This window comes from Macaca nemestrina, chromosome 14 (assembly GCF_043159975.1).
Source record: "Macaca nemestrina isolate mMacNem1 chromosome 14, mMacNem.hap1, whole genome shotgun sequence".
Taxonomy (NCBI): domain Eukaryota; kingdom Metazoa; phylum Chordata; class Mammalia; order Primates; family Cercopithecidae; genus Macaca; species Macaca nemestrina.
Window position 1 is genome coordinate 88,113,608 of NC_092138.1, and position 20,776 is coordinate 88,134,383.

Consider the following 20,776-nt stretch of genomic DNA (forward strand, 5'->3'; position numbering starts at 1 on the left):
GAGGAGGCCTAAGAATGATAAATAAAGTGTCCTGAATAAAGTTAATCAAAGATAAATAAGGCAAAGAAGGAAAGCGGAAGGAAGAATAAGGAAAGAAAGTTTCTGTGAGGAAAGTAGCTTATAAGAAACAGATAAGTTCCACCAGGAGAAATTCAAGAGAACAAGGTTGTCCCCGACAGAGGACACAGCTTGAGCAAAGTCACAGAAATGGGAAAGTAAAGCTTATTTTCCGGACAGTGAAATCCCCAGTTTGGCTGAAGTGTAGGCAAAGGAACTGAGAGAGAGACAAGCAATAGAGGTGAGTTGGGTCCTTATGCGGAGGACTCAGTTGCTAGGGAATTTGCTCTTAATCTTGTCAAGCAGTGGGGAGCCACTGAGGATTCCAAGTGAGAGAAAGACAACCTTTGGGAATGATTCTTCAAGTATCTACTTGAAGAAATAAACTGCAGTAGTAGAAATTTGCAAGAGACTGGGAGGGTGATGAGGGTGGGAGAAATGAGGAAAGAGCATGGGGGGCAAATGAGGACGGAGAAGCCGCTACTGGATTACAAGACAGAAAGCTGTATGGGACCCTTATTCCTCCCACAATAAGAACGGCATCTAAAAGTCTATTATTGTGAAAGGCAGATCCCTGAAGTCATTTCCTGAGCCAATGTCTTTTCAGAGGCAGAATCGTACAAGAAAGAAGTGCTCTCTTATAACCAGTTGTTAGCCCATTCACCTATATAGCAGGACTCCTTCCCCAAATGCCACCCCCACTGCGTCCCCTCACTGTGTCCCCCCACTGGGGCAGGGTCCCTGAGAATTGGAGAGAAGAAAGGGAAACACAGAAGAAAGGAAAATGAGACGGGGAGAAGAGGTCTTTAAAAAAAACATGTGCTGGGAAGTCAAAACAAATTCCCAGCCATTCCTGCTGGAGGAGATTTTATGGGGCGAGACATCCCCAAAATAGGTTTTGAATTATACTCTGCACCTCATAAAACACAGGAACTCTTGGCAGCCCGCTCACACACACTGCCCTCTCGTTACCCGCCCAACCGTCCTCAAAGGTAGGCATACCGGGAAACCCAGTGGAGGGGAAATAACTCAAGGCTGGTGTTCTGAGTTCTGTGTTCATAAGCGGCCTCACTCTCTTCAAGTCAGGAAATGTAGCAGCCTTCTCCCAGCCTTTGCCTCCCTCTGTGCAATAAGAAAGCTGGCTGTGGCCGGAGGGCCCTGAGAGTTCTGAATTTGGATAATCTGGGGGAATTGGGGTACAGATAGGCAGAGTTACATAGAACCTCCATAAAACCATACATGTATGTGGTGAGGGCGAAAAGGACTTGAAGGGGAATGCCTGTTGAGGTGTGGTCCCAGATGGAAAAAAAATATTCGTTAATATTTAATTATTTTCTAAAAGTACTGAAAGCTACTGCTGAACAACAACAAGAAAAATCTGCAGAATATTCCTGGTCTTTGGGAAGTCAGTGTGATCCGGGAATTTAACAGCAGCTCTAACATGCTCGGCTACTTCCCTATTGGAACCACAGTTTTCTCATCTATAAAATAGTGTGGGGTGCCTCCCTAAGAAAGCCACCCCAAAGCATGAGGACATCAATGGCAATTGCTGAGTAATCCTAGGAAGGGTTATGAACTACAAGAGTCAAGAGTTCCTGGCTCATCTCTGGGATTCTGTTTCCTCCTCTTTAAGTCAGAATTTTGGACAACTGATATCTAAAGCCTCAGCCACTAAAACTGCTATGACTTAATGCCTCTGTCAACCTGAAATGTATATATTTCAAAGGCTTTCAGCTGGCCTTCTCTCTACTGCCTGCTAGATGAGCCTGCGTGTCATGTTATCTCTGTAGAACATTCCGGGCCTCCCTGGCTATGAATGCTTACACTGCTAAAGTTCTGCCTCTCCAGCACTCAGGGACTTTGCCACCAGTTAAGCTGTATTTTACAGGAAGCCAATTTGTTTTCCAGACCTGCTTATGCTCATTATATTTCTTATAATTACAAAACTTAGTTTACTTTTTATTTTTTATTTTTGTGTGTATATTGTAGGTGCATATATTTATGGGGTACATGAGATGTTTTGTTGTTGTTGTTTTGAGACAGAGTCTCACTCTGTCGCACAGGCTAGAGTGCAGTGGCTTGATCTCGGCTCACTGCAACCTCCGCTTCTTGGGTTCAAGTGATTCTTCTGCCTCAGCTTCCTGAGTAGCTGGGATTACAGATATGCACCACCATGCCCAGCTAATTTCTGTATTTTTAGTAGAGACAGGGTCTCACCATGTTGGCAAAGCTGTTCTCAAACTCCTAACCTCAAGTGATCTGCCCATTTCGGCCTCCAAAAGTGCTGGGATTACAGGCGTGAACCACCACACCCAGCTATATGAGATATTTTGATACAGGCATGCAATGTGAAAAAAGCATATCATGGAGAATGGGGTGTCCATTCCTTCAAGCATTTTTTTTTTTTTTTCCGAAGGGGAGTCTTGCTTTATCACCCAGGCTAGAGTGCAGCGGCACAATCTCGGCTCACTGTGAAAGGACACAAAGATAGATGTGTACCCGCCCCCCCCGCTACACCCTTTGTTCTGCTCTCTAATCTTTGCACATACCAGAGATTTCATAAGTTCTGTGAGTACCTGTTTTTCTGCACGTACCAGAGATTTTGTTTTGCACATACCAGAGATTTCGTAAGTTCTGTGAGTATCTGTTTTTCTGCACGTACCAGAGATTTTGTAAGTTCTGAGGCAAGGTCACAAGACGTGTTTAAGTAAGATAAACTCTTGCTGCCATAAACCTGCTCTCCCGCCTCAAAGGTTGAACCGAAATATCAGAAATGGCGGGAACCAATCATAGTTAGCCAAATCGCCTTGTTCAAACACTAGCCAATCATATATCTGATTTGTATAATAACTCTATGCCCACTTTTCTTAGACTATATAACACTGCTCGGAGCTCAGTGGGGGAGCTCTCCTGCCCGTCTCGTTTCACGAGCGAGTGAGAGTTCCAGGTTCGAACCTGTAATAAAGATCCTTGCTGCTTAGCTTTGACTCTGGACTCTGGTGGTCTTCTTCGGGGAATAAACGGTCTGGGCATAACAAATGGGGGCTCGTCCGGGATTTCCCCCAAGCCCACCAGACCTCCAAGTCAATGGATCTTAATCTGTAGGTAAGCCGGCTTTGTCACTGTCTCTGTCTTTGTCTCTGTCTGTCTCCCTGAAATTTCGTGAAATCCGTAATCTGTAATCTGTATTGGTCTGTTTTGTAAGTGGCACGGTCTTGGCGGACGCACTAAAAGACAGCCACTCGGGACTGGTGGGAGACGTCCCCCAGTGCCCATCTGGGGGCCTCCATCCTTGGTTGCCCCGTCTGACTCAGGTCGGAAGTCCGACACGCGCTCACGAAGGCTCATCGTTTCTCACTGTCTGTCCGTTATTGTTAAGTGTTAAGTGTAAGTCCAAAACGAAACATAAAACCTTTTCTTCCCCTTCCAGGACCAGACCTGTCGGATACTCCCCTCTGCTTCACACTCATTTTCGTCCCCCCTTCTCTTTGTAGGAGCAGTCCAAAGATGGGCAACAAACAGAGCACGCCGCTCTCACTCCTTGTTACCAATTTTAAGGATGTGAAGGCTCGGGGGCGTAACTTAAGCGTAGAACTAAAGAAGGGGAAGCTAGTTACTTTCTGCCGTTCGGAGTGGCCCTCTTTCGGCGTAGGGTGGCCCTCCGAAGGAACTTTCTGTCTCTCTATTATTACTAAGGTAAAAACTAAGATTTTCCTGCCAGGGCAGTCAGGACATCCTGATCAAATTCCTTATATTCTAGTGTGGCAGGATCTTGTGGAAAACCCACCACCCTGGATAACTCCATTCATCCCTGAGCCCTGCAAAGTCCTAGTAACGCGACCTACAAGACAAAGGACTCCCTCTGCTCCCTCGGCCCCTGTGCTGCCGGACAGCCAGGACCCCCTAATGTTAGAACCCACTCTTCCCCCACAATATCTGCGGGACCCAGTCCCCCAGGGTGGTGCTTCCGTAGAAGGGAACCGAGAAGCGGAAGCAGCCGAGAGCGAAAGCAACCTGGGGGGGCCGGCCGGCCGAACGCGAGGCCGGGTACAGCGGGACCAAGCTTCCCGACTCCCTGACTCCACTGTAGCCCTGCCTCTCAGAGAAATAGGATCGTTTGATGATACCGGGCTCTCCCGTCTCATGTATTGGCCTTTTTCCACTAGTGATTTATACAATTGGAAATCCCAAAATGCTCGGTTCTCAGATAATCCCAAAGATCTAACCTCGTTGTTAGACAGTGTCATGTTTACTCACCAGCCGACCTGGGATGACTGTCAACAGCTCCTCCGAATCCTGTTCACAACGGAGGAGCGGGAAAGAATCCAAGTTGAGGCCAGAAAACTGGTTCCAGGAGATGACGGCCAGCCAACTGAAATCCTGACCTCATTAATGCGGCTTTCCCTTTGACCCGGCCCAGATGGGATTACAACACGGCAGAAGGTAGGGGACGACTGCTCATTTATCGCCAGACTCTAATGGCGGGCCTCCGGGCTGCAGCTCGCAAGCCCACCAATTTGGCTAAAGTATATTCTGTGTTACAAGGTAAGACAGAAAGCCCCGCTATATATTTAGAGAGGTTAATGGAAGCCTTCAGACAGTTTACCCCTATGGACCCGGAAGCACTGGAAAATCAGGCTGCGGTAGTAATGTCCTTTATAAACCAGGCAGCACCAGATATAAAGAGAAAACTCCAGAAATTAGAGGGTTTAGAAGGAAAGCAGATACAGGACCTCCTTCAGATGGCACAGCGAGTTTATAATAATAGAGATACTCCAGAAGAAAAACAGTTCAAGGCAACCAAAGAAATGACCAAAGTCTTAGTAGCAGCTTTCCCTCAGGCAGGAAATGGCCAAAACAGAAAGCAGAAAAAGCAAGGCCCTAGGCAAGGATTAGAAAAAGATCAGTGTGCTTATTGCAAGGAACGTGGCCACTGGATTAAAGACTGCCCAAAGAAACGGAGACCAGCTAACCCTACCTCTGTACTCGTCACCCAGGACTCTGAATAGGGAGGACGGGGTTCGGACCCCCTCCCCGAACCCAGGGTAACTTTGCAAGTGGAGGGGTCCCCAGTTCGCTTCTTGGTCGATACCGGGGTGGAACGCTCAGTCCTAACCAAGCCAATTGGAAAAATGTCTAAGAAAACATCCTGGGTGCACGGGGCCACAGGCATCAAAAAATACCCCTGGACAACCCAGAGGACTGTAGACTTAGGAACGGGAAAAGTCTCCCATTCCTTCCTAGTCATCCCAGAGAGCCCCTGCCCTCTACTAGGGAGGGACTTGCTGACAAAAATGGGGGCCCAAATCCACTTTGAGCCAGAAGGGCCCAAGATAACTGATTCCCAAAACAGGCCAATATCTATCCTGACTGTCACCTTAGAAGATGAGTACAGACTCCATCAAGAGCAAAAGCCCCCCGATCAGGAAATTGACTCTTGGCTCCAGCGTTTCCCTGAAGCGTGGGCAGAAACTGGGGGCTTAGGGCTAGCTAAACATCGACCTGCCATATTTGTGGAAGTTAAGCCAGGGACGGACCCGGTTTGGGTTCGGCAATATCCTATGCCCCTGGAGGCAAGAGAAGGAATTACGCCCCATATACGCCGACTCCTAGACCAAGGAGTCCTACGGGCTTGCCACTCATCCTGGAATACTCCACTGTTACCTGTTCGTAAACCCAACAGTATGGACTACAGGCCAGTACAGGATTTAAGAGAAGTTAATAAAAGGGTCATGGACATACATCCCACTGTGCCCAATCCATACACCCTTCTGAGTGCCTTACATCCCGAAAAACAGTGGTATACCGTTCTTGACCTAAAAGATGCTTTCTTCAGCCTTCCTCTGGCTCCCAAAAGTCAAGAACTCTTTGCATTTCAATGGACGGATCCTGAAAGGGGCATCAACGGTCAGCTAACATGGACCAGGCTGCCACAAGGGTTCAAGAACTCGCCAACCCTGTTCGATGAAGCCCTTCATGAAGATCTGGGTGAGTACCGGCGGCAACACCCTGAAATAACTCTTTTGCAATATGTTGATGATCTCTTAATAGCAGCCAGATCCCTGGAAACTTGTGTTCAAGGGACTGAGGACCTCTTGAAGACTCTGGGGGAGCTAGGCTACCGAGCCTCAGCAACAAAGGCTCAGATCTGCAAGTCGGAGGTAACTTATCTGGGGTACCTATTAAAAGGGGGGCAACGCTGGCTAACCAAAGCCTGAAAGGAAACAGTCCTACGCATCCCTAGACCCCAGTCGACACGGCAAGTGAGAGAATTCCTGGGGTCGGCAGGGTTCTGTAGGTTATGGATACCCAGATTTGCTGAGTTAGCCAAGCCCCTATACCAGGCAACAAAGGAACGGCAGCCCTTCAATTGGACGGAAGAGGCTGAGCTGGCCTTTCAACAAATCAAAACTGCCTTGTTATCAGCCCCCGTGCTGGGGCTCCCTGATGTCTCCAAGCCCTTCCACTTATACGTGGATGAAAGTAAGGGTGTTGCAAAAGCCGTGTTAACACAGTACCTAGGCCCCTGGCAGAGGCCAGTTGCCTATTTGTCAAAAAAATTAGATTCAGTGGCTGCTGGCTGGCCACCCTGCCTGCGGATAATCGCGGCGACTGCCCTAATGGTCCGAGACGCTGATAAACTTATCATGGGGCAAGAGTTGCGCGTTATAACCCCGCATGCCATTGAAGGCGTCCTCCGGCAGCCGCCGGACCGATGGATGAGTAACGCCCGGCTCACCCACTATCAAGGACTGCTGTTAAACCCTCTCAGAATAACTTTTCTGCCCCCAACCTCTTTAAACCCTGCTTCACTGCTGCCAAATCCAGACTTGGACGCCCCGTTCCATGAGTGCACTGAGATACTGGCTCAGGTGCATGGGGTGCGGGAGGACCTGCAAGATCGTCCGCTCCCCGACACAGAACTCATCTGGTTCACTGATGGCAGCAGCTACGTCCACCAAGGCCAGCGGTATGCAGGAGCAGCTGTAACGTCAGAGACTGAGGTAATCTGGGCGGAACCCTTGCCTCCAGGGACATCGGCCCAAAGAGCCGAACTGATAGCACTCATACAGGCCCTCACCCTAGGGGCAGAGAAAAAACTAACAGTATACAGGGATAGCCGCTATGCTTTCGCTACTGCGCACATACATGGGGCCATCTACAGAGAGAGGGGACTATTAACAGCCGAAGGCAAAGAAATAAAAAACAAGCAAGAGATCCTAGCTCTATTAACTGCTTTGTGGAAACCAAAGAAATTGGCTATCGTACATTGCCCTGGGCATCAGAAACCAACTACGCCAATTGCTTGAGGCAACTTCTTAGCCGACCAAACCGCAAGGAGCATAGCAAAAGCTCCCAGTCAGCTCCTCGCGCTCCAGCTCCCCGATCCTGGCCCGCGAAAATTGCCATGTTTTCCTGACTATACCGAACAGGATCGCAAATGGATGGACACGCTTCCCCTAAAACAGGTTAAAAATGGGTGGTGGACTGATATAAATGACCAAACCATCCTGCCAGAGAAATTAGGACCGCAGATGTTGGAACACATCCACTGGACAACTCACCTGGGTGCCCGGTGCTGACAGACTTAATCAGGCACGCCAAGTTCAGAATCAGGCGCATAGCTGAACTGGCCAGTGATGTCACAACAAATTGCAAAGCCTGCCAACTGAACAACGCTTGCCCCCAAACCCAGACCGCCGCAGGAATTAGGTGTAGAGGAACTAGGCCTGGTATCTATTGGGAAATAGACTTTACTGAGATAAAGCCTGGAAAATATGGGTATCAGTATTTACTTCTCTTTGTAGATACTTTTTCAGGATGGACAGAAGCGTTCCCAACTAAGAGAGAAACTGCTCAGGTTGTAGCAAAGAAAATTTTGGAAGAAATCCTCCCCAGGTATGGCTTTCCCGTCCAGATAGGGTCAGACAATGGACCAGCCTTCGTTGCTAAGGTAAGTCAGGATTTGGCTTCCATTCTTGGGGCAAATTGGAAATTACATTGTGCTTATAGGCCCCAAAGCTCAAGACAGGTAGAAAGGATGAATCGGACTCTAAAGGAGATCTTAACTAAATTGACCATGGAGACTGGCGCTAATTGGGTAGTACTTCTCCCCTACGCTCTGTTCCAGGCCCGAAATACCCCTTACAGACTGGGCCTCACACCATATGAAATCATGTATGGTAGACCCCCACCCCTGGTCCCCAGTCTAAAAGATGACTTACTCAAACCTGAAACTGAAAATGTCTCTGAGCTCTTGTTCTCCTTACAAGCCTTACAGAAAATTCACCAGGAAATTTGGCCCAAACTACGAGAAGTGTACGAGGCAGGACCTCCGCCGACGCCTCATCCGTTCCAGCCGGGAGACTGGGTCCTGGTTAAGCGCCACCAGCAAGAAACTCTCCAACCCAGGTGGAAAGGACCACTGCAAGTACTCCTGACTACTCCCACCGCTCTCAAAGTAGAAGGCATCGCTTCGTGGATCCACTACACACACGTCAAACCGGTGGACCCATCATCCGACCTTCTCGAGCCATCTGGAGCACCGGTTACATGGACTGTGGACAAAGCTAAGAACAATCCCTTAAAGCTAACCCTGCGCCGTCATCCCCATGGCCGTAACCATGTTTAGCTCACCTATGCTTTTATGCCTTATGCATCTGACTCTCCTCACTGCTGTGCCGTCTAATCCCTATGTCTGGAGGTTCTGGCTCTATGAAAACAAAACTCATCCTGGGGAAACCCCCCAGGCGGGTAAACTGCTGGCTAGTGCAGACTGCCCCCCCTCAGGGTGTAATACTATAGTTTACCTCAATTTCACTAGGTTCCAGATTGCCCAACCAGCAATACCCATGATCTGTTTTGAATATGATCAAACTGAATATAATTGTAAAAATTATTGGTGGCACCAGAGTGCAGGTTGCCCATATAGCTACTGTAAGACGCACTCTGTCCGATACTGGAGAGAACAACAAGGGTGGTATTTTTACCAAACTGAGTCTCCCTTCACTTACACTTGGATAATTAGAGACCCATGGGACTCTTGGTGGACAACCCCACAACATGGGGGAGTATATTACTCATCAACTAGTACCTGGCCCAGTAGCCATTTATATCTGTGGAGAAGTCTAGTCCAGATTCAACCCTTAATCCATACACAAATCCACAGGCAAGAAACCAAGCTATCACAAGACTTGCAGCCCTTCTCCTGGCTAACCCTACTACAGGAAGGGCTAGCATTCGCCAACCTCACCGGTTTAGGCGACCTGTCCTCTTGCTTTATGTGTGCAACCCTAGGAAGACCACCATTAACAGCTGTTCCTCTATCCTCCCCTCCCACAAACTATACAGGTTTTAACTCGTCAATAGTCACGACACCCGATGTGGCCCTGTACCGTGACCCATACCAAGAGAAACACCCCTATTGTTGTTCGGCATTTAGCAACAGCCTCTGTAACCAATCGGCTACATACCCTAATAGTCCCATATATGCTCCCCCTGGTGTGTTCTTCTGGTGTAATATGACTCTGTTAAAGACTCTGTCCAAAAGCATCTCTGACGGACAGTTGTGTATCCCTGTTACCCTAGTTCCCCGACTGACACTGCTAACCCCGGCAGAGTTCATAGGCTGGGCAGGGACCGCCCCAACTGAAACTGCGCAACATAGACAAGCAGTTTTTCTACCACTAATTGCCGGAATATCCTTAACCACCTCTGTCGTCGCAGCGGGGTTAGCAGGAGGGGCCCTACAACACTCCATGATAGAAAACGACAAGCTGTTACAACAATTCTCTGTTGCTATGGAAGACTCCGCCTATTCCCTAGCCTCCCTTCAGTGGCAGCTCACCTCCCTAGCACAGGTCACCCTTCAAAACCGCAGAGCCTTAGACTTACTCACGGCTGAGAAAGGAGGTACCTGTATGTTCCTCAAAGAAGAATGCTGTTTCTATATAAATGAGTCAGGGTTAGTTGAGGAAAGAGTCCAACGCCTACACAAACTAAGCTTAGAAATGAAAAAGCAACAATTCACTACAGCCGCTAACAATTGGTGGAGCTCTTCAATGTTTTCCCTTCTGGCACCCCTTTTAGGCCCTCTAATGTCTTTACTACTTCTATTCACTATAGGCCCCTGTGTGGTAAATAAAATTTTACAATTTGTCAGAGAAAGGTTTGATACCATCCAACTAATGGTCCTCCGTAGCCATCACCAGCCTCTCCTGCACCCAGAAAGTGAGGCTACATTATAAGACTCTGGAAATCCAAGATTGGACATCCAGTTACTTATGGGAGGGGGAAATGAAAGGACACAAAGATAGATGTGTACCCGCCCCCCCCCCCACTACACCCTTTGTTCTGCTCTCTAATCTTTGCACATACCAGAGATTTCATAAGTTCTGTGAGTACCTGGTTTTCTGCACGTACCAGAGATTTTGTTTTGCACATACCAGAGATTTCGTAAGTTCTGTGAGTATCTGCTTTTCTGCACGTACCAGAGATTTTGTAAGTTCTGAGGCAAGGTCACAAGATGTGTTTAAGTAAGATAAACTCTTGCTGCCATAAACCTGCTCTCCCGCCTCAAAGGTTGAACCGAAATATCAGAAATGGCGGGAACCAATCATAGTTAGCCAAATCGCCTTGTTCAAACACTAGCCAATCATATATCTGATTTGTATAATAACTCTATGCCCACTTTTCTTAGACTATATAACACTGCTCGGAGCTCAGTGGGGGAGCTCTCCTGCCCGTCTCGTTTCACGAGCGAGTGAGAGTTCCAGGTTCGAACCTGTAATAAAGATCCTTGCTGCTTAGCTTTGACTCTGGACTCTGGTGGTCTTCTTCGGGGAATAAACGGTCTGGGCATAACAACTGCAACCTCTGCATCTCAGATTCAAACAATTCTCCTGCCTCAGCCTCCCAAGTAGCTGGGATTACAGGCACGCACCACCATGCCTAGCTAATTTTTTGTATTTTTAGTAGAGACGGGGTTTCACCGTGCTGGCCAGGCCAGTCTCAAACTCCTGACTTTGTGATCTGCACACCTCGGCCTCCCAAAGTGCTGGGATTACAGGCGTGAGCCACAGCGCCCGGCCCATCCCCTCATGCATTTATCCTTTGAGTTACAAACAATTCAATTACATTCTTTATTTAAAAATGTACAAAACTTAATGAAATATTCTGCAAATTAAAAATTTATGAGCATCCAAGAAAGTGGTTTCTAGGAGGACTAAGTTGATTTTACTATTTAAAATAAACAAAGAAAATCACTTAAATATTGCTGTTGAATTGGGTCAGGTGTGACAACTATAAAAATTTAGAAAGGAATAATAAAACTCTAGGAAAAATTACTTGGCAAGCATTTTTAGGTCCTCAGTCTCCTTTAATGAAACCAACACTGGAGATCATATCTGGTGTATTATGAGCATGGTTTATGGAAGACAGATGGCATGGAACTCCAATCAGCTGACCCAGTCTCCAAGAGGCAGCCTTGGGCCTACATCTAATAATTGGCAAATGTATGCACATTTACGTATTTTAAGTTAAAATGAAATGTTTACGGTGCATCTATTACTTTTTATGATTCTCCACTTTAATGCACTTTTTCTACTAACTGACCAACTGCCAGTCTAAATGGCTTCAAAAACAAGGATTTCTAGGGCAAGGAATTAAACCTAAATGCAGTTAGCCCTCCCCTGAATAGTTTGTCTCCCCACACAAATGGGAAGTTTAAGGAAGAAGAAGAGAAGCACTGATTTAGCAATTATGTCAAATGCCATGCCAGAGACACCCACCCCCGACAGGTTGTAATAACTAGTCCCTTTCTAGCTTCTCCTTTGCTGAGCTCAGTTTCTTGTACTTCTCCTGACAGAAGAATCATCATATTCCACACTGTGTGTTTCATATGTATCTGCATGTATGTATATGTGTACATGTATGAATGTTTCTGTTACATATGTGTGTATGCATGTGTATGTGTAAATCAAGCAAAGGAAAGTAAAACAGGAAAATTTCCTAAGACCTAGAGGAAATCTTGAGATAGATTCAGGGGCCTGAACATTCTAGGGGGTGGTTTGTAAAGCTGGCTTAATGTTAATTGTAAGATGGACAGTAAGATTCCTTCAATCACACTACCACCAAAAAATATAGGAGGAACATTAACCCTCTCCTTTCCAATATATTGTGCATGGAGAATGGAGGCCGACACTGTGGTTTGGACATAGTGCCATCCTTCTAAAACATTTTTTAAGTGTTTAAGTGAATGTTTTGTTCAGATGAACTTGAAGCTCCAATGTTACAGGCAGGTAAGAGTGGAGTGCCTCGGTAACAGAAATCCAGAGCAACTCATACTCCCCTGATCTATTATGGAGGCCAGTTGTAGAAACCAATGCCCTAATGAAAAGACAATTCTATCAATATCCCTGCGCTGCCTGCAAGAAACTTGCAGGATGAACTCGGACAAATCTCTACCCCTCTGTTACGCCAAAGGTGGCTGTTCACAAACGTATCTATTCCACATTCCTGCAAACTGTTTACCATGGCCACCTTTGAGGAATGAGTTCGAGTGGAGGGGAGACTTTCAGGTTTTCCTTTATAATATCCCCAAATTGCATTAATGTATTAAAACAACCTTGTATTCTTTCCGTTTTTTTTTTTTTTTTTTTTTTTTTTTGAGATGGAGTCTTGCTCTGTCACCCAGGCTAGAATGCAGTGGCACGATCTTGGCTCACTGCAGCCTCCGCCTCCCGGGTTCAAGCAATTCTCTTGCCTCAGCCTCCCGAGTAGCTGGGACTACAGATCTGCGCTGCCACACCTAGCTAATTTTTTGTATTTTTAGTAGAGATGGGGTTTCACCATGTTGGCCAGGATGGTCTTGATCTCCTGACCACCTTGTGATGCACCCGCCTCGGCCTCCCAAAGTTCTAGGATTACAGGAGTGAGCCACTGCGTCTGGCCCAAAAAATAAATTAAGGTTGGAAATTCAATAAACACGCGTGTACTCTTTGCTGGAGTTACAGATATTAAAGAGAAATGATGTTTAACTTAGAAAGCTTACATACTAACAAGAAAGGCAGACAGGCAATCAACAATATTTCTATGTAAATACTGACTGCAGTGAATATACAAAATGCTTGGGAAATAACTGTTTTGGGGGGAGCCAGGAAAGTCATCTTAAAAGGAGTGAGGGAACATTCATGCTGGATCTTAAAAGATGGTAGTTATGAGGCAGAAAAGATATTTTTAAAATTTATATATTAAAGGAAATCTGACATTTCAGTGAGCAAAATTTGAATTTTAGAGGACTATATTCGTCTCTGTGCTTGGGTCAATCAACGTTTTCCAAGTATCGAACCAGAGATGAATTTAGACGGCATTTAGACAGCGTATGAGTAGGTTTTTTTGTTTGTTTGTTTTGTTTTGTTTTTAACTTCAATAGATGCATACTTACTTTTGCAAGCTATCTTCCATTTACTGCAAGTTATTTTGGTGTTCCACTCATGACAGTGATACAAAGCTTCCTTTTTAAAATAAATACAACTAATCCCATTACTACTGACCTTATGCAATAAACTTCATCTCTCTGAATGGCCATTTCTTCATCTGTAATGGGGTTTTACTAAAAATACTCATAGAAAGGGGTTTTATAAATCAAAAAGTGCCAATGTTATTATCCCAATAGTCTGTGAGCACCCTGCTTTTCTATACCACTAGAGATCCAGCACAGGGTCTGGGATGGAAAGACCACTGAAGAATTACTAAAAGTTCTTAACACAAGGCAGAGATGCAAAGGTTTTCAGGTTGAACTGGTTTAGTCTAGGAAATGGGAATAAAATTCATCCCCTATGCTAATCCCAATTGACTGGTACTGATTGATGTGGCATTGCACTAAGAATCTCTGGCTATCATTAAGTGATTGATTAGCAATGTCAGTCATGAATACAGAAGTGGACAGTGGCAGCATGACCAAACATAGTTTCCACTGATTATTCATTTATTCATTCAAAAAATATCTATTGAGTATCTACTATATGATGGGCACATCTCTAGGCACATGGGATTCTGCAGCAAACCAGACTGGATGATTTCTCCTCTCTCTTGGAGTAGCCTATGCAGCCCAATCTTCCCCGCTTTCCTGAAGGAGACCTGGCTCTTACAATATTCACTTAATCTTCCCTGAGGCCAAAAAAAGGACTGCCATTTATGTAAGTTCACACAGCAAATCATTGACAGAAACAGGACTAGACTCCAGGCACTACCTCCAAATTCAGCACAGTTGTGTACTTACCAGACTTGCAAAACCTGTTTGGTTTTCCTAGCTCTGCAGCTGCCCTTTCTCAGCCATCAGCCTTTCCACCTGCTGTCTTTTTGTGGGGAGGACAGAACTTCTGTTCCCTTCTGGAAGCAGGCAGGCAGGTGGGGGGAGGGGGGAACGGGGTGGGGGGGAGAGGTGCAATTCCCTAGAGGCTTCTGTGGTTTGGAGAAATGGATTAAAGAGGTCAGGACAATAAAAGAGAGAGAGAAAATAGGGGAGGGAGGGACAGTAGGAACCCCGCCATTGGCAGACCGGTAATTGGTTACTTTGGGCCGTCCCCCTCCCTGGGGAAGGCTAGAGAGAAAGTAATTGAAGAAGGTTCCCCTAATAAATTAGTGCGAGACTGGGCTTGAAAACTCTAGTCGCACCTGGGTTCAGAGCTGAGTGTTTGATCTTCAGAGGCCCCAGAAAGGACAGAGAGAGAAGGAAAGGAGAAAGCTTTATCTAACTGTAACTCTAGCCTCAGAAGTTCCCAGAGGGAACCCTTCTCTCCCTCCTGGGCTCCTGGGATCACTTAGTTTAATCTCATTACATTAGAGATGAGGGAAAGCCTGGAAAAAAGGAGGAGACTTGACCGCAGACACCCAGCGGAACTAGGACCAAAACCCACGATTTCTAGTTCTAGTCCTCTCCACCATATTACACTGCCTCTGGGTTCCATGAGATCTTTACCCACATGACTTGCTTCGAGTGATCCCAAGCTCTCTCCAACTGCAAAGGAGGTAGGGAGGGGGCTGGTATTAGGGATTAAGGTACAGTCTTATTTCCTTTTGTTTATTTAACAAACACATAGGTAGCATGTACTAAGCGCCAGGTACTGCTGAACACACTTTATACACTTTAGCTCCTGGAATCCTCCTCCTAATAAACAGCAGAACAACCTGATGAGGTAGTGATCCATCAGAAGTGGTGTTCACAAACTATCACCCCCATTTCTGCCCATTTTGTCAGGAAATATCTACTCAGAACCTACTGTGTGATGTCCCTCAACTACGTAGCTGAGGGAGCAAAATGATGAACAAGATACACTCCCTGCCTCCAAGAACCTGTCAGGTAAAGGCTTTTAAAAATAACTGAGATAAAGGCCGGGCGCCGTGGCTCAAGCCTGTAATCCCAGCACTTTGGGAGGCCGAGACCATCCTGGCTAACAGGGTGAAACCCCGTCTCTACTAAAAAATACAAAAAACTGGCGGGCGTGGTGGCGGGCGCCTGTAGTCCCAGCTACTCGGGAGGCTGAGCCAGGAGAATGGCGTGAACCCGGGAGGCGGAGCTTGCAGTGAGCTGAGATCTGGCCACTGCACTCCAGCCTGGGCGACAGAACCAGACTCTGCCTCAAAAAAAAATAAATAAATAAAACAAACAAACAAACAAAAACTGAGATAGCCAAGAGTGTGGTGTATAAGGGTGCTACTTTGGTCCAGGAAGACTACTTGGAGGAGGTAATATTCGGGTTTTGTGAGCAAGGGAGAAAATGGTAGAAGGCAACTCAGAGAAAAAGGTAAATTATTTACGATTTTGTAGACACTGAAAAAGAAGGAGGATTTTATCCTAAAAACAATGAGAAATAATCGCAGGTCGTAAACAGGGGAGTGGCAAAATATAATTTATTGTTGGGAAGACGTCATTCTGGCTACTGTGTAGGGCAGAGGTTGGCAAATGTTTTCTGTAAAGGGCCAGTTAATAAATATTGTAAGCTTTGCAGGCCAGATACTCTCTATTGCCACTGCTTGACTTTGTCATTATAGACCGTAAGCCACCACAGACAACACATAAACAAAGGCATGTGGCTGTGTTCCAGTACATTTTTATTTATAGGTACTGACATCTGAATTTCATATGATTGCCACAGGTCAACAAATATCATTCTTATTTTGACTTTTTGTCAACTATTTTTAAAAAGCTAATAGGCTTATGAGCTGAAACAAACAAACAAACAAGCAATTGTTTAGATTTGGCCCACGGGCTATATATAGTATGGCATAAAGAAAGGACAGAGAATGGAGAGGCAGCAGGAAGACCAGTTAGGAGGCTGATGTGGGAAAGGACGGCAGCTTGGATGAAGGGGATGCCAGTGGAAACTATGAAAAGTTAATTCTGAAAATCTGTTGTTTTGTGAGACACAGTCTCGCTCTGTCACCGAGGCTGGAGTGCAGTGGTGCGATTTCAGCTCACTGCAATCTCCACCTTCCCGGTTCAAGAGATTCTCCTGCCCCAGCCTCCCCTGTAGCTGGGATTACAGGCACCTGCCACCACACCCACATAATTTTTGTATTTTTAGTAGAGAGGGTTTCACCATGTTGGCCAGGCTGGTCTCAAAGTCCTGACCTAAAGTGATCTGCCTGCCTCTGTGTCCAAAGAGCTGGGATTACAGGCGTGAGCCATCTCACCTTGACTGAGAATCATTTTAGAAGCAAAACCATCAGGGTTAGCTGACTGAAAGCATGAGAGGCAAGGAAAAGGATGAAGAATGACTGCTTAGCTTGAAAAACTAGGCTAATAATAGTTTGATTTCCTGAGACAGGGAGATGTGGGTAGAGCAGGTTTGGGGGGCAAATCACACATCAATAGTGTGATCCCAGACAAGAAGGAGAGAAACACAGGTTTCCTACGGGCTTCTGAATAAAATAAAGGATGCGCAGTTCACTTTGAATTTCAGATAGTCAGTGAGACATTTTTAGTGTAAGTATGTCCAAAATACTGCATGGAACACACTTATACTAAACAAGTATTCATTATTTATCTGAAATTTAAATTAACTTGGCATCCTGTATTTTTATTCGCTAAACATGGCAGCCCTACAGGGAGTGGGGTGGCGGTGGTGGTGGTGGTGTGATGGACGGTATATAGGTCTACAGGAAAAAGAGACCTAAGCCCAAGAGGAGAAAGAGAAGGCTTCTTACAGATGACACCCCTTAGAGCAGATGCTAGAGCTAAGTCTAGGAGTTGGCCAGGTGAACCAGGAATACAAAAACAATCTAAACAGAGAGAAGAGAATGAGCACGCTACCCTCAGACATTTGCAAGTCATGAATGAGGCTAGAGCCTCAAGGGGGGAAAGGAACCTCAGAGGATGAGGCTGAAGAGTTTCTCACAGGGCTTCACTTCACAGAGGTTCTCTAGGTACACGCCAGGGTGTCAGTACATTTGCTGAAGTTCCCCAGTCCTCTCCCCAGGAGCCTCAGCAGGTCCAGCCTTGAGAGCCTGAGGTCTATGGTGATTCTGATGAGCAGCTAACTTGAGGAAAGCCTGGGTTAAATCATCTGGGAACTCTTCCACCTACAAATCCCGGGAGCCAAACAAGTTGCTGCTGGCTGTAAAAGTCTTGAAAAGAGTAATTCAGATAATCAGAGGAAAGGAAGCATTGAATAACTGTTCAGCCTCCCATGGAGACCCTCTAGAATGGAGCTCTGTCCATTTGGAGGACAATAGGGAATCCAGAATGTTTGTCAAAGGACCAGTCCTGCTCCTGAATAGTCACCCTGTCTGGCACCTGGCTCTCATTTGGTGCTATCTCCCAGCTCTGTGCAAGTAGACCAGACTGTGCCTTCCCCGTGGTGATGCCTTCCCCCAATGCCCCACCCCCTTCCCTCCTCCGCCCACAACCACCACTGAAATGATTCCCCCAAATGCAGCTATTACTGTGACTGGAAATCTCTTTACTGCTGATTCTGCTAATGGAAATGTTCCTTCCCTTTTCGGCTGCTTGCAAAGCCACTCGTGACTTCCCTGGGTGCATGAGAGCAAGGCTTTGTCAGCCAGCCACCACCAGAAGGGAGAGGATTCTGCCCCGCCTGCTCCCACAACACCCACCTGCCTTAGACTCAGTCTCTAAGAGCTCTTCTGTCCTAACTGTCCTCAAACAACCCCGGAATTCCCTGCTTTCCCCAGCTTCCCCCAGCTCCAAGAGAATGAGCAGACATCAATGGTCAATTTCATCCTTTTTTGCCTTGCTGGGGAGGAGGGGAGGTGGAGAGGAGGTATAAGAGGAGCATAAGGGAGTCGAAAGAGGGGGAGGGGAAAGGAAATTTGCATTCATTATTGATTCATACCTCCATCTCCTTCCAAAAAAAGGATTCCAGGTGGCGAAGAGGCACAGAGCCCAAGCTGTGTGGCAGACACTGCGCTAGGTGCTTTGCACACACTATTTCCGTAAGGATCACACAGCTTAATGTAAGTAAAAAGTTAGCACAGTGCCCGGTGCTGACTAAAATGTGGTTATGGAGGGCTCTCCAAAACTAAGTAACTATTATGTTTTCTTCACTTTATTGATGGGTAAGCAGAGCCTCGGAGGAGTGGTATACATAAATCTAAAGCTAGGAATTAGCACATCTGGGATTTGATCTCAGGGCTTTTGGTCTTCAGACCTGGCAAAAGTCCCACTCAAGCACACTGCCACCATCAGAGGACCTGAGCTAGAGACTTGGTTGTGCTGTGGATTAGCGGCAGGACCTTGGAAAATGTACTTGTCTTTGCTATATAGATGGAGGAGTTGGGTTGGATCTCAAAGGCATCATTTTACCTCGTTCTAATAATCTAGAAGGATACACTATATATTTGGATTTTTACAGCATTATAATATATTACATGTGTGTATGTAAAATATAGATCCCATATTCAAGGAGGAAACACAAAAACTGCACAATGATGCTAAGAAGTACCGAGTGGACAAATTTGACAAGGTTGAGTAGGAGTAAGAAGCAAGTTCACCTAGCAGGATAGCGGCTGCATCTCAGACACCAGACACCCTGATCATTTCCCAAAAAAGGACATAGAGCTTACACAAATTTCTCAGAAGACAAGATCACTGGTCCCCTAGTAAACACTTGGCAGAGCATAAGGTGACAACTCTTTGGGAATTGAAAAATGAGATCCCTTGGACACAGGAAGGGGAACATCACACACCAGGGCCTATTGTGGGGAGGAGGGAGGGGGGAGGGATAGCATTAGGAGATATACCTAATGTAAATGACAAGTTAATGGGTGCAGCACACCAACATGGCACATGTATACATATGTAACAAACCTGCACGTTGTGCACATGTACCCTAGAACTTAAAGTATAATAATGAAAAAAAAAAAAAGGTTGGAAGGAAAGAAGAAAAGAGAAAAAAGAAGAAGGAAAGAGGATGGGGAAGAAAGGAGGGAAGGAGAGAGGAAGGAAACCAAGAAGGTACAGAAACATAGGAGTTTGCTTGTCAAGTGGGTACAGGAATAACAAGAGGCCTCTGGAGAGTATGAGACAAAGCCTGATGCTGTCTCAGCAAAGCAGCAAGGAGCAAGCAAAGGGGCCTGGGGAGCTGCTGAGTCAGCTCCTGGCAGCACAGAACAAGGTGCTCAGTCCCTTGGGCCTGTGAGGCTGTCACACCTGAAGTTCCTGTATAAGAAATGCCTGCAACTTCTTGGTAATGAGAAGAGGATGACATAAGAAGTAAGAGTCTAGAGATGAAAAGTTGAGAGCATCTCTTGTTCTATGCAGCATGCAAGGCAGACAGAACATAGACTATAGAACCAGGCAGACCTAGGTTTGGACTGAGCTTAGCTGTATAATAGCTGTGTGATCTTGGGTAGGTTCCTTCACTCCTCTGAGCCTCAGAGCTCACCCGATGACATGGGATGAACTACATCTGTCCTTCAGCACTGTGGAAAGAATAGATAACAAATGTACCATCATGGCACCTGGGGCATAGTACATGTTACATAAAATGCTCACGGTTTTCATAGCCTATCCTATGCTAAGATGATAAAGTCCAGTTACATTACAACTCTGGAATTCCAACTCCTCCTGTCCCCAGTTTCCCAGCTGCCCTTCCCTAAGATGGAAGGAAAACACATAGGGTTCAGTAGATCTGGGATCTGGCATCTGCTTTACCACAGGCTTGGTGAGCTTGATTTCCCCATCTTTATATAGAAGTGTTTCATTTAGATAATGTCCTAAATTTTTCCATTTCTGATATTCGATAATCCCAGAACCATGGTGTATCATTTCCCTGAAACTTGTATTGTCTCTGTTTGCTACAATGCAAAGGTTCTAATCATTTACCTGCTTTCCAAGCTGCTCAAGACAGAGTCTTCTCCAAACACTATGATCTTTCCTTTAATCACATTGTTCTCATTAGCTATCCTGCAATCACCCCAAAATAACCAGGAGACAGGAGAAGGTAAGGTAGCAGCAATGGCTACGGGTGCTTAGAAGAGGGAAGGCTCTGTGGGATGGATGGTGTTTAGGCTCACCCTTAACAGGGGAGTGCAATTTCAGCCCATCTCAAGTTTTGTCTACTGTGGATTCTGGGATGACACTTAGCAAACCCAGAGTTCTAGTTCTCTAAGATCTCCTGCACACCTACAATGTGCCAAGTAAAGGGTGAGTCACGACAGCCCCAGAGATGAAGGAGGTACGTTAGCTGCTCAAAGG

At 46.1% G+C, this 20,776-nt stretch overlaps 2 protein-coding genes across 13 annotated transcripts in view; one reads left to right on the forward strand and one right to left on the reverse strand.

The window, feature by feature from the left end:
* The window catches only part of LOC105487111 (astrotactin 2), a 995,255-nt gene that overhangs the window by 965,572 nt on the left and 8,907 nt on the right, over positions 1-20,776 (reverse strand). The window lies entirely within an intron of this gene.
* On the forward strand, positions 5,664-7,951 carry LOC139358203 (uncharacterized). Of its 2 annotated transcripts, none has more exons than XM_071078245.1 (2): positions 5,664-6,045; positions 6,139-7,513. In XM_071078245.1, exon 2 carries the CDS (start codon positions 6,678-6,680, stop codon positions 7,365-7,367), a length of 690 nt encoding a protein of 229 aa, XP_070934346.1. In that variant the 5' UTR covers positions 5,664-6,045; positions 6,139-6,677; the 3' UTR covers positions 7,368-7,513. The 2 variants fall into 2 exon arrangements, with proteins under 2 accessions (XP_070934346.1, XP_070934347.1); XM_071078246.1 differs by lacking the exon at positions 5,664-6,045 and adding an exon at positions 7,878-7,951 and having other exon boundaries at positions 6,128-7,061.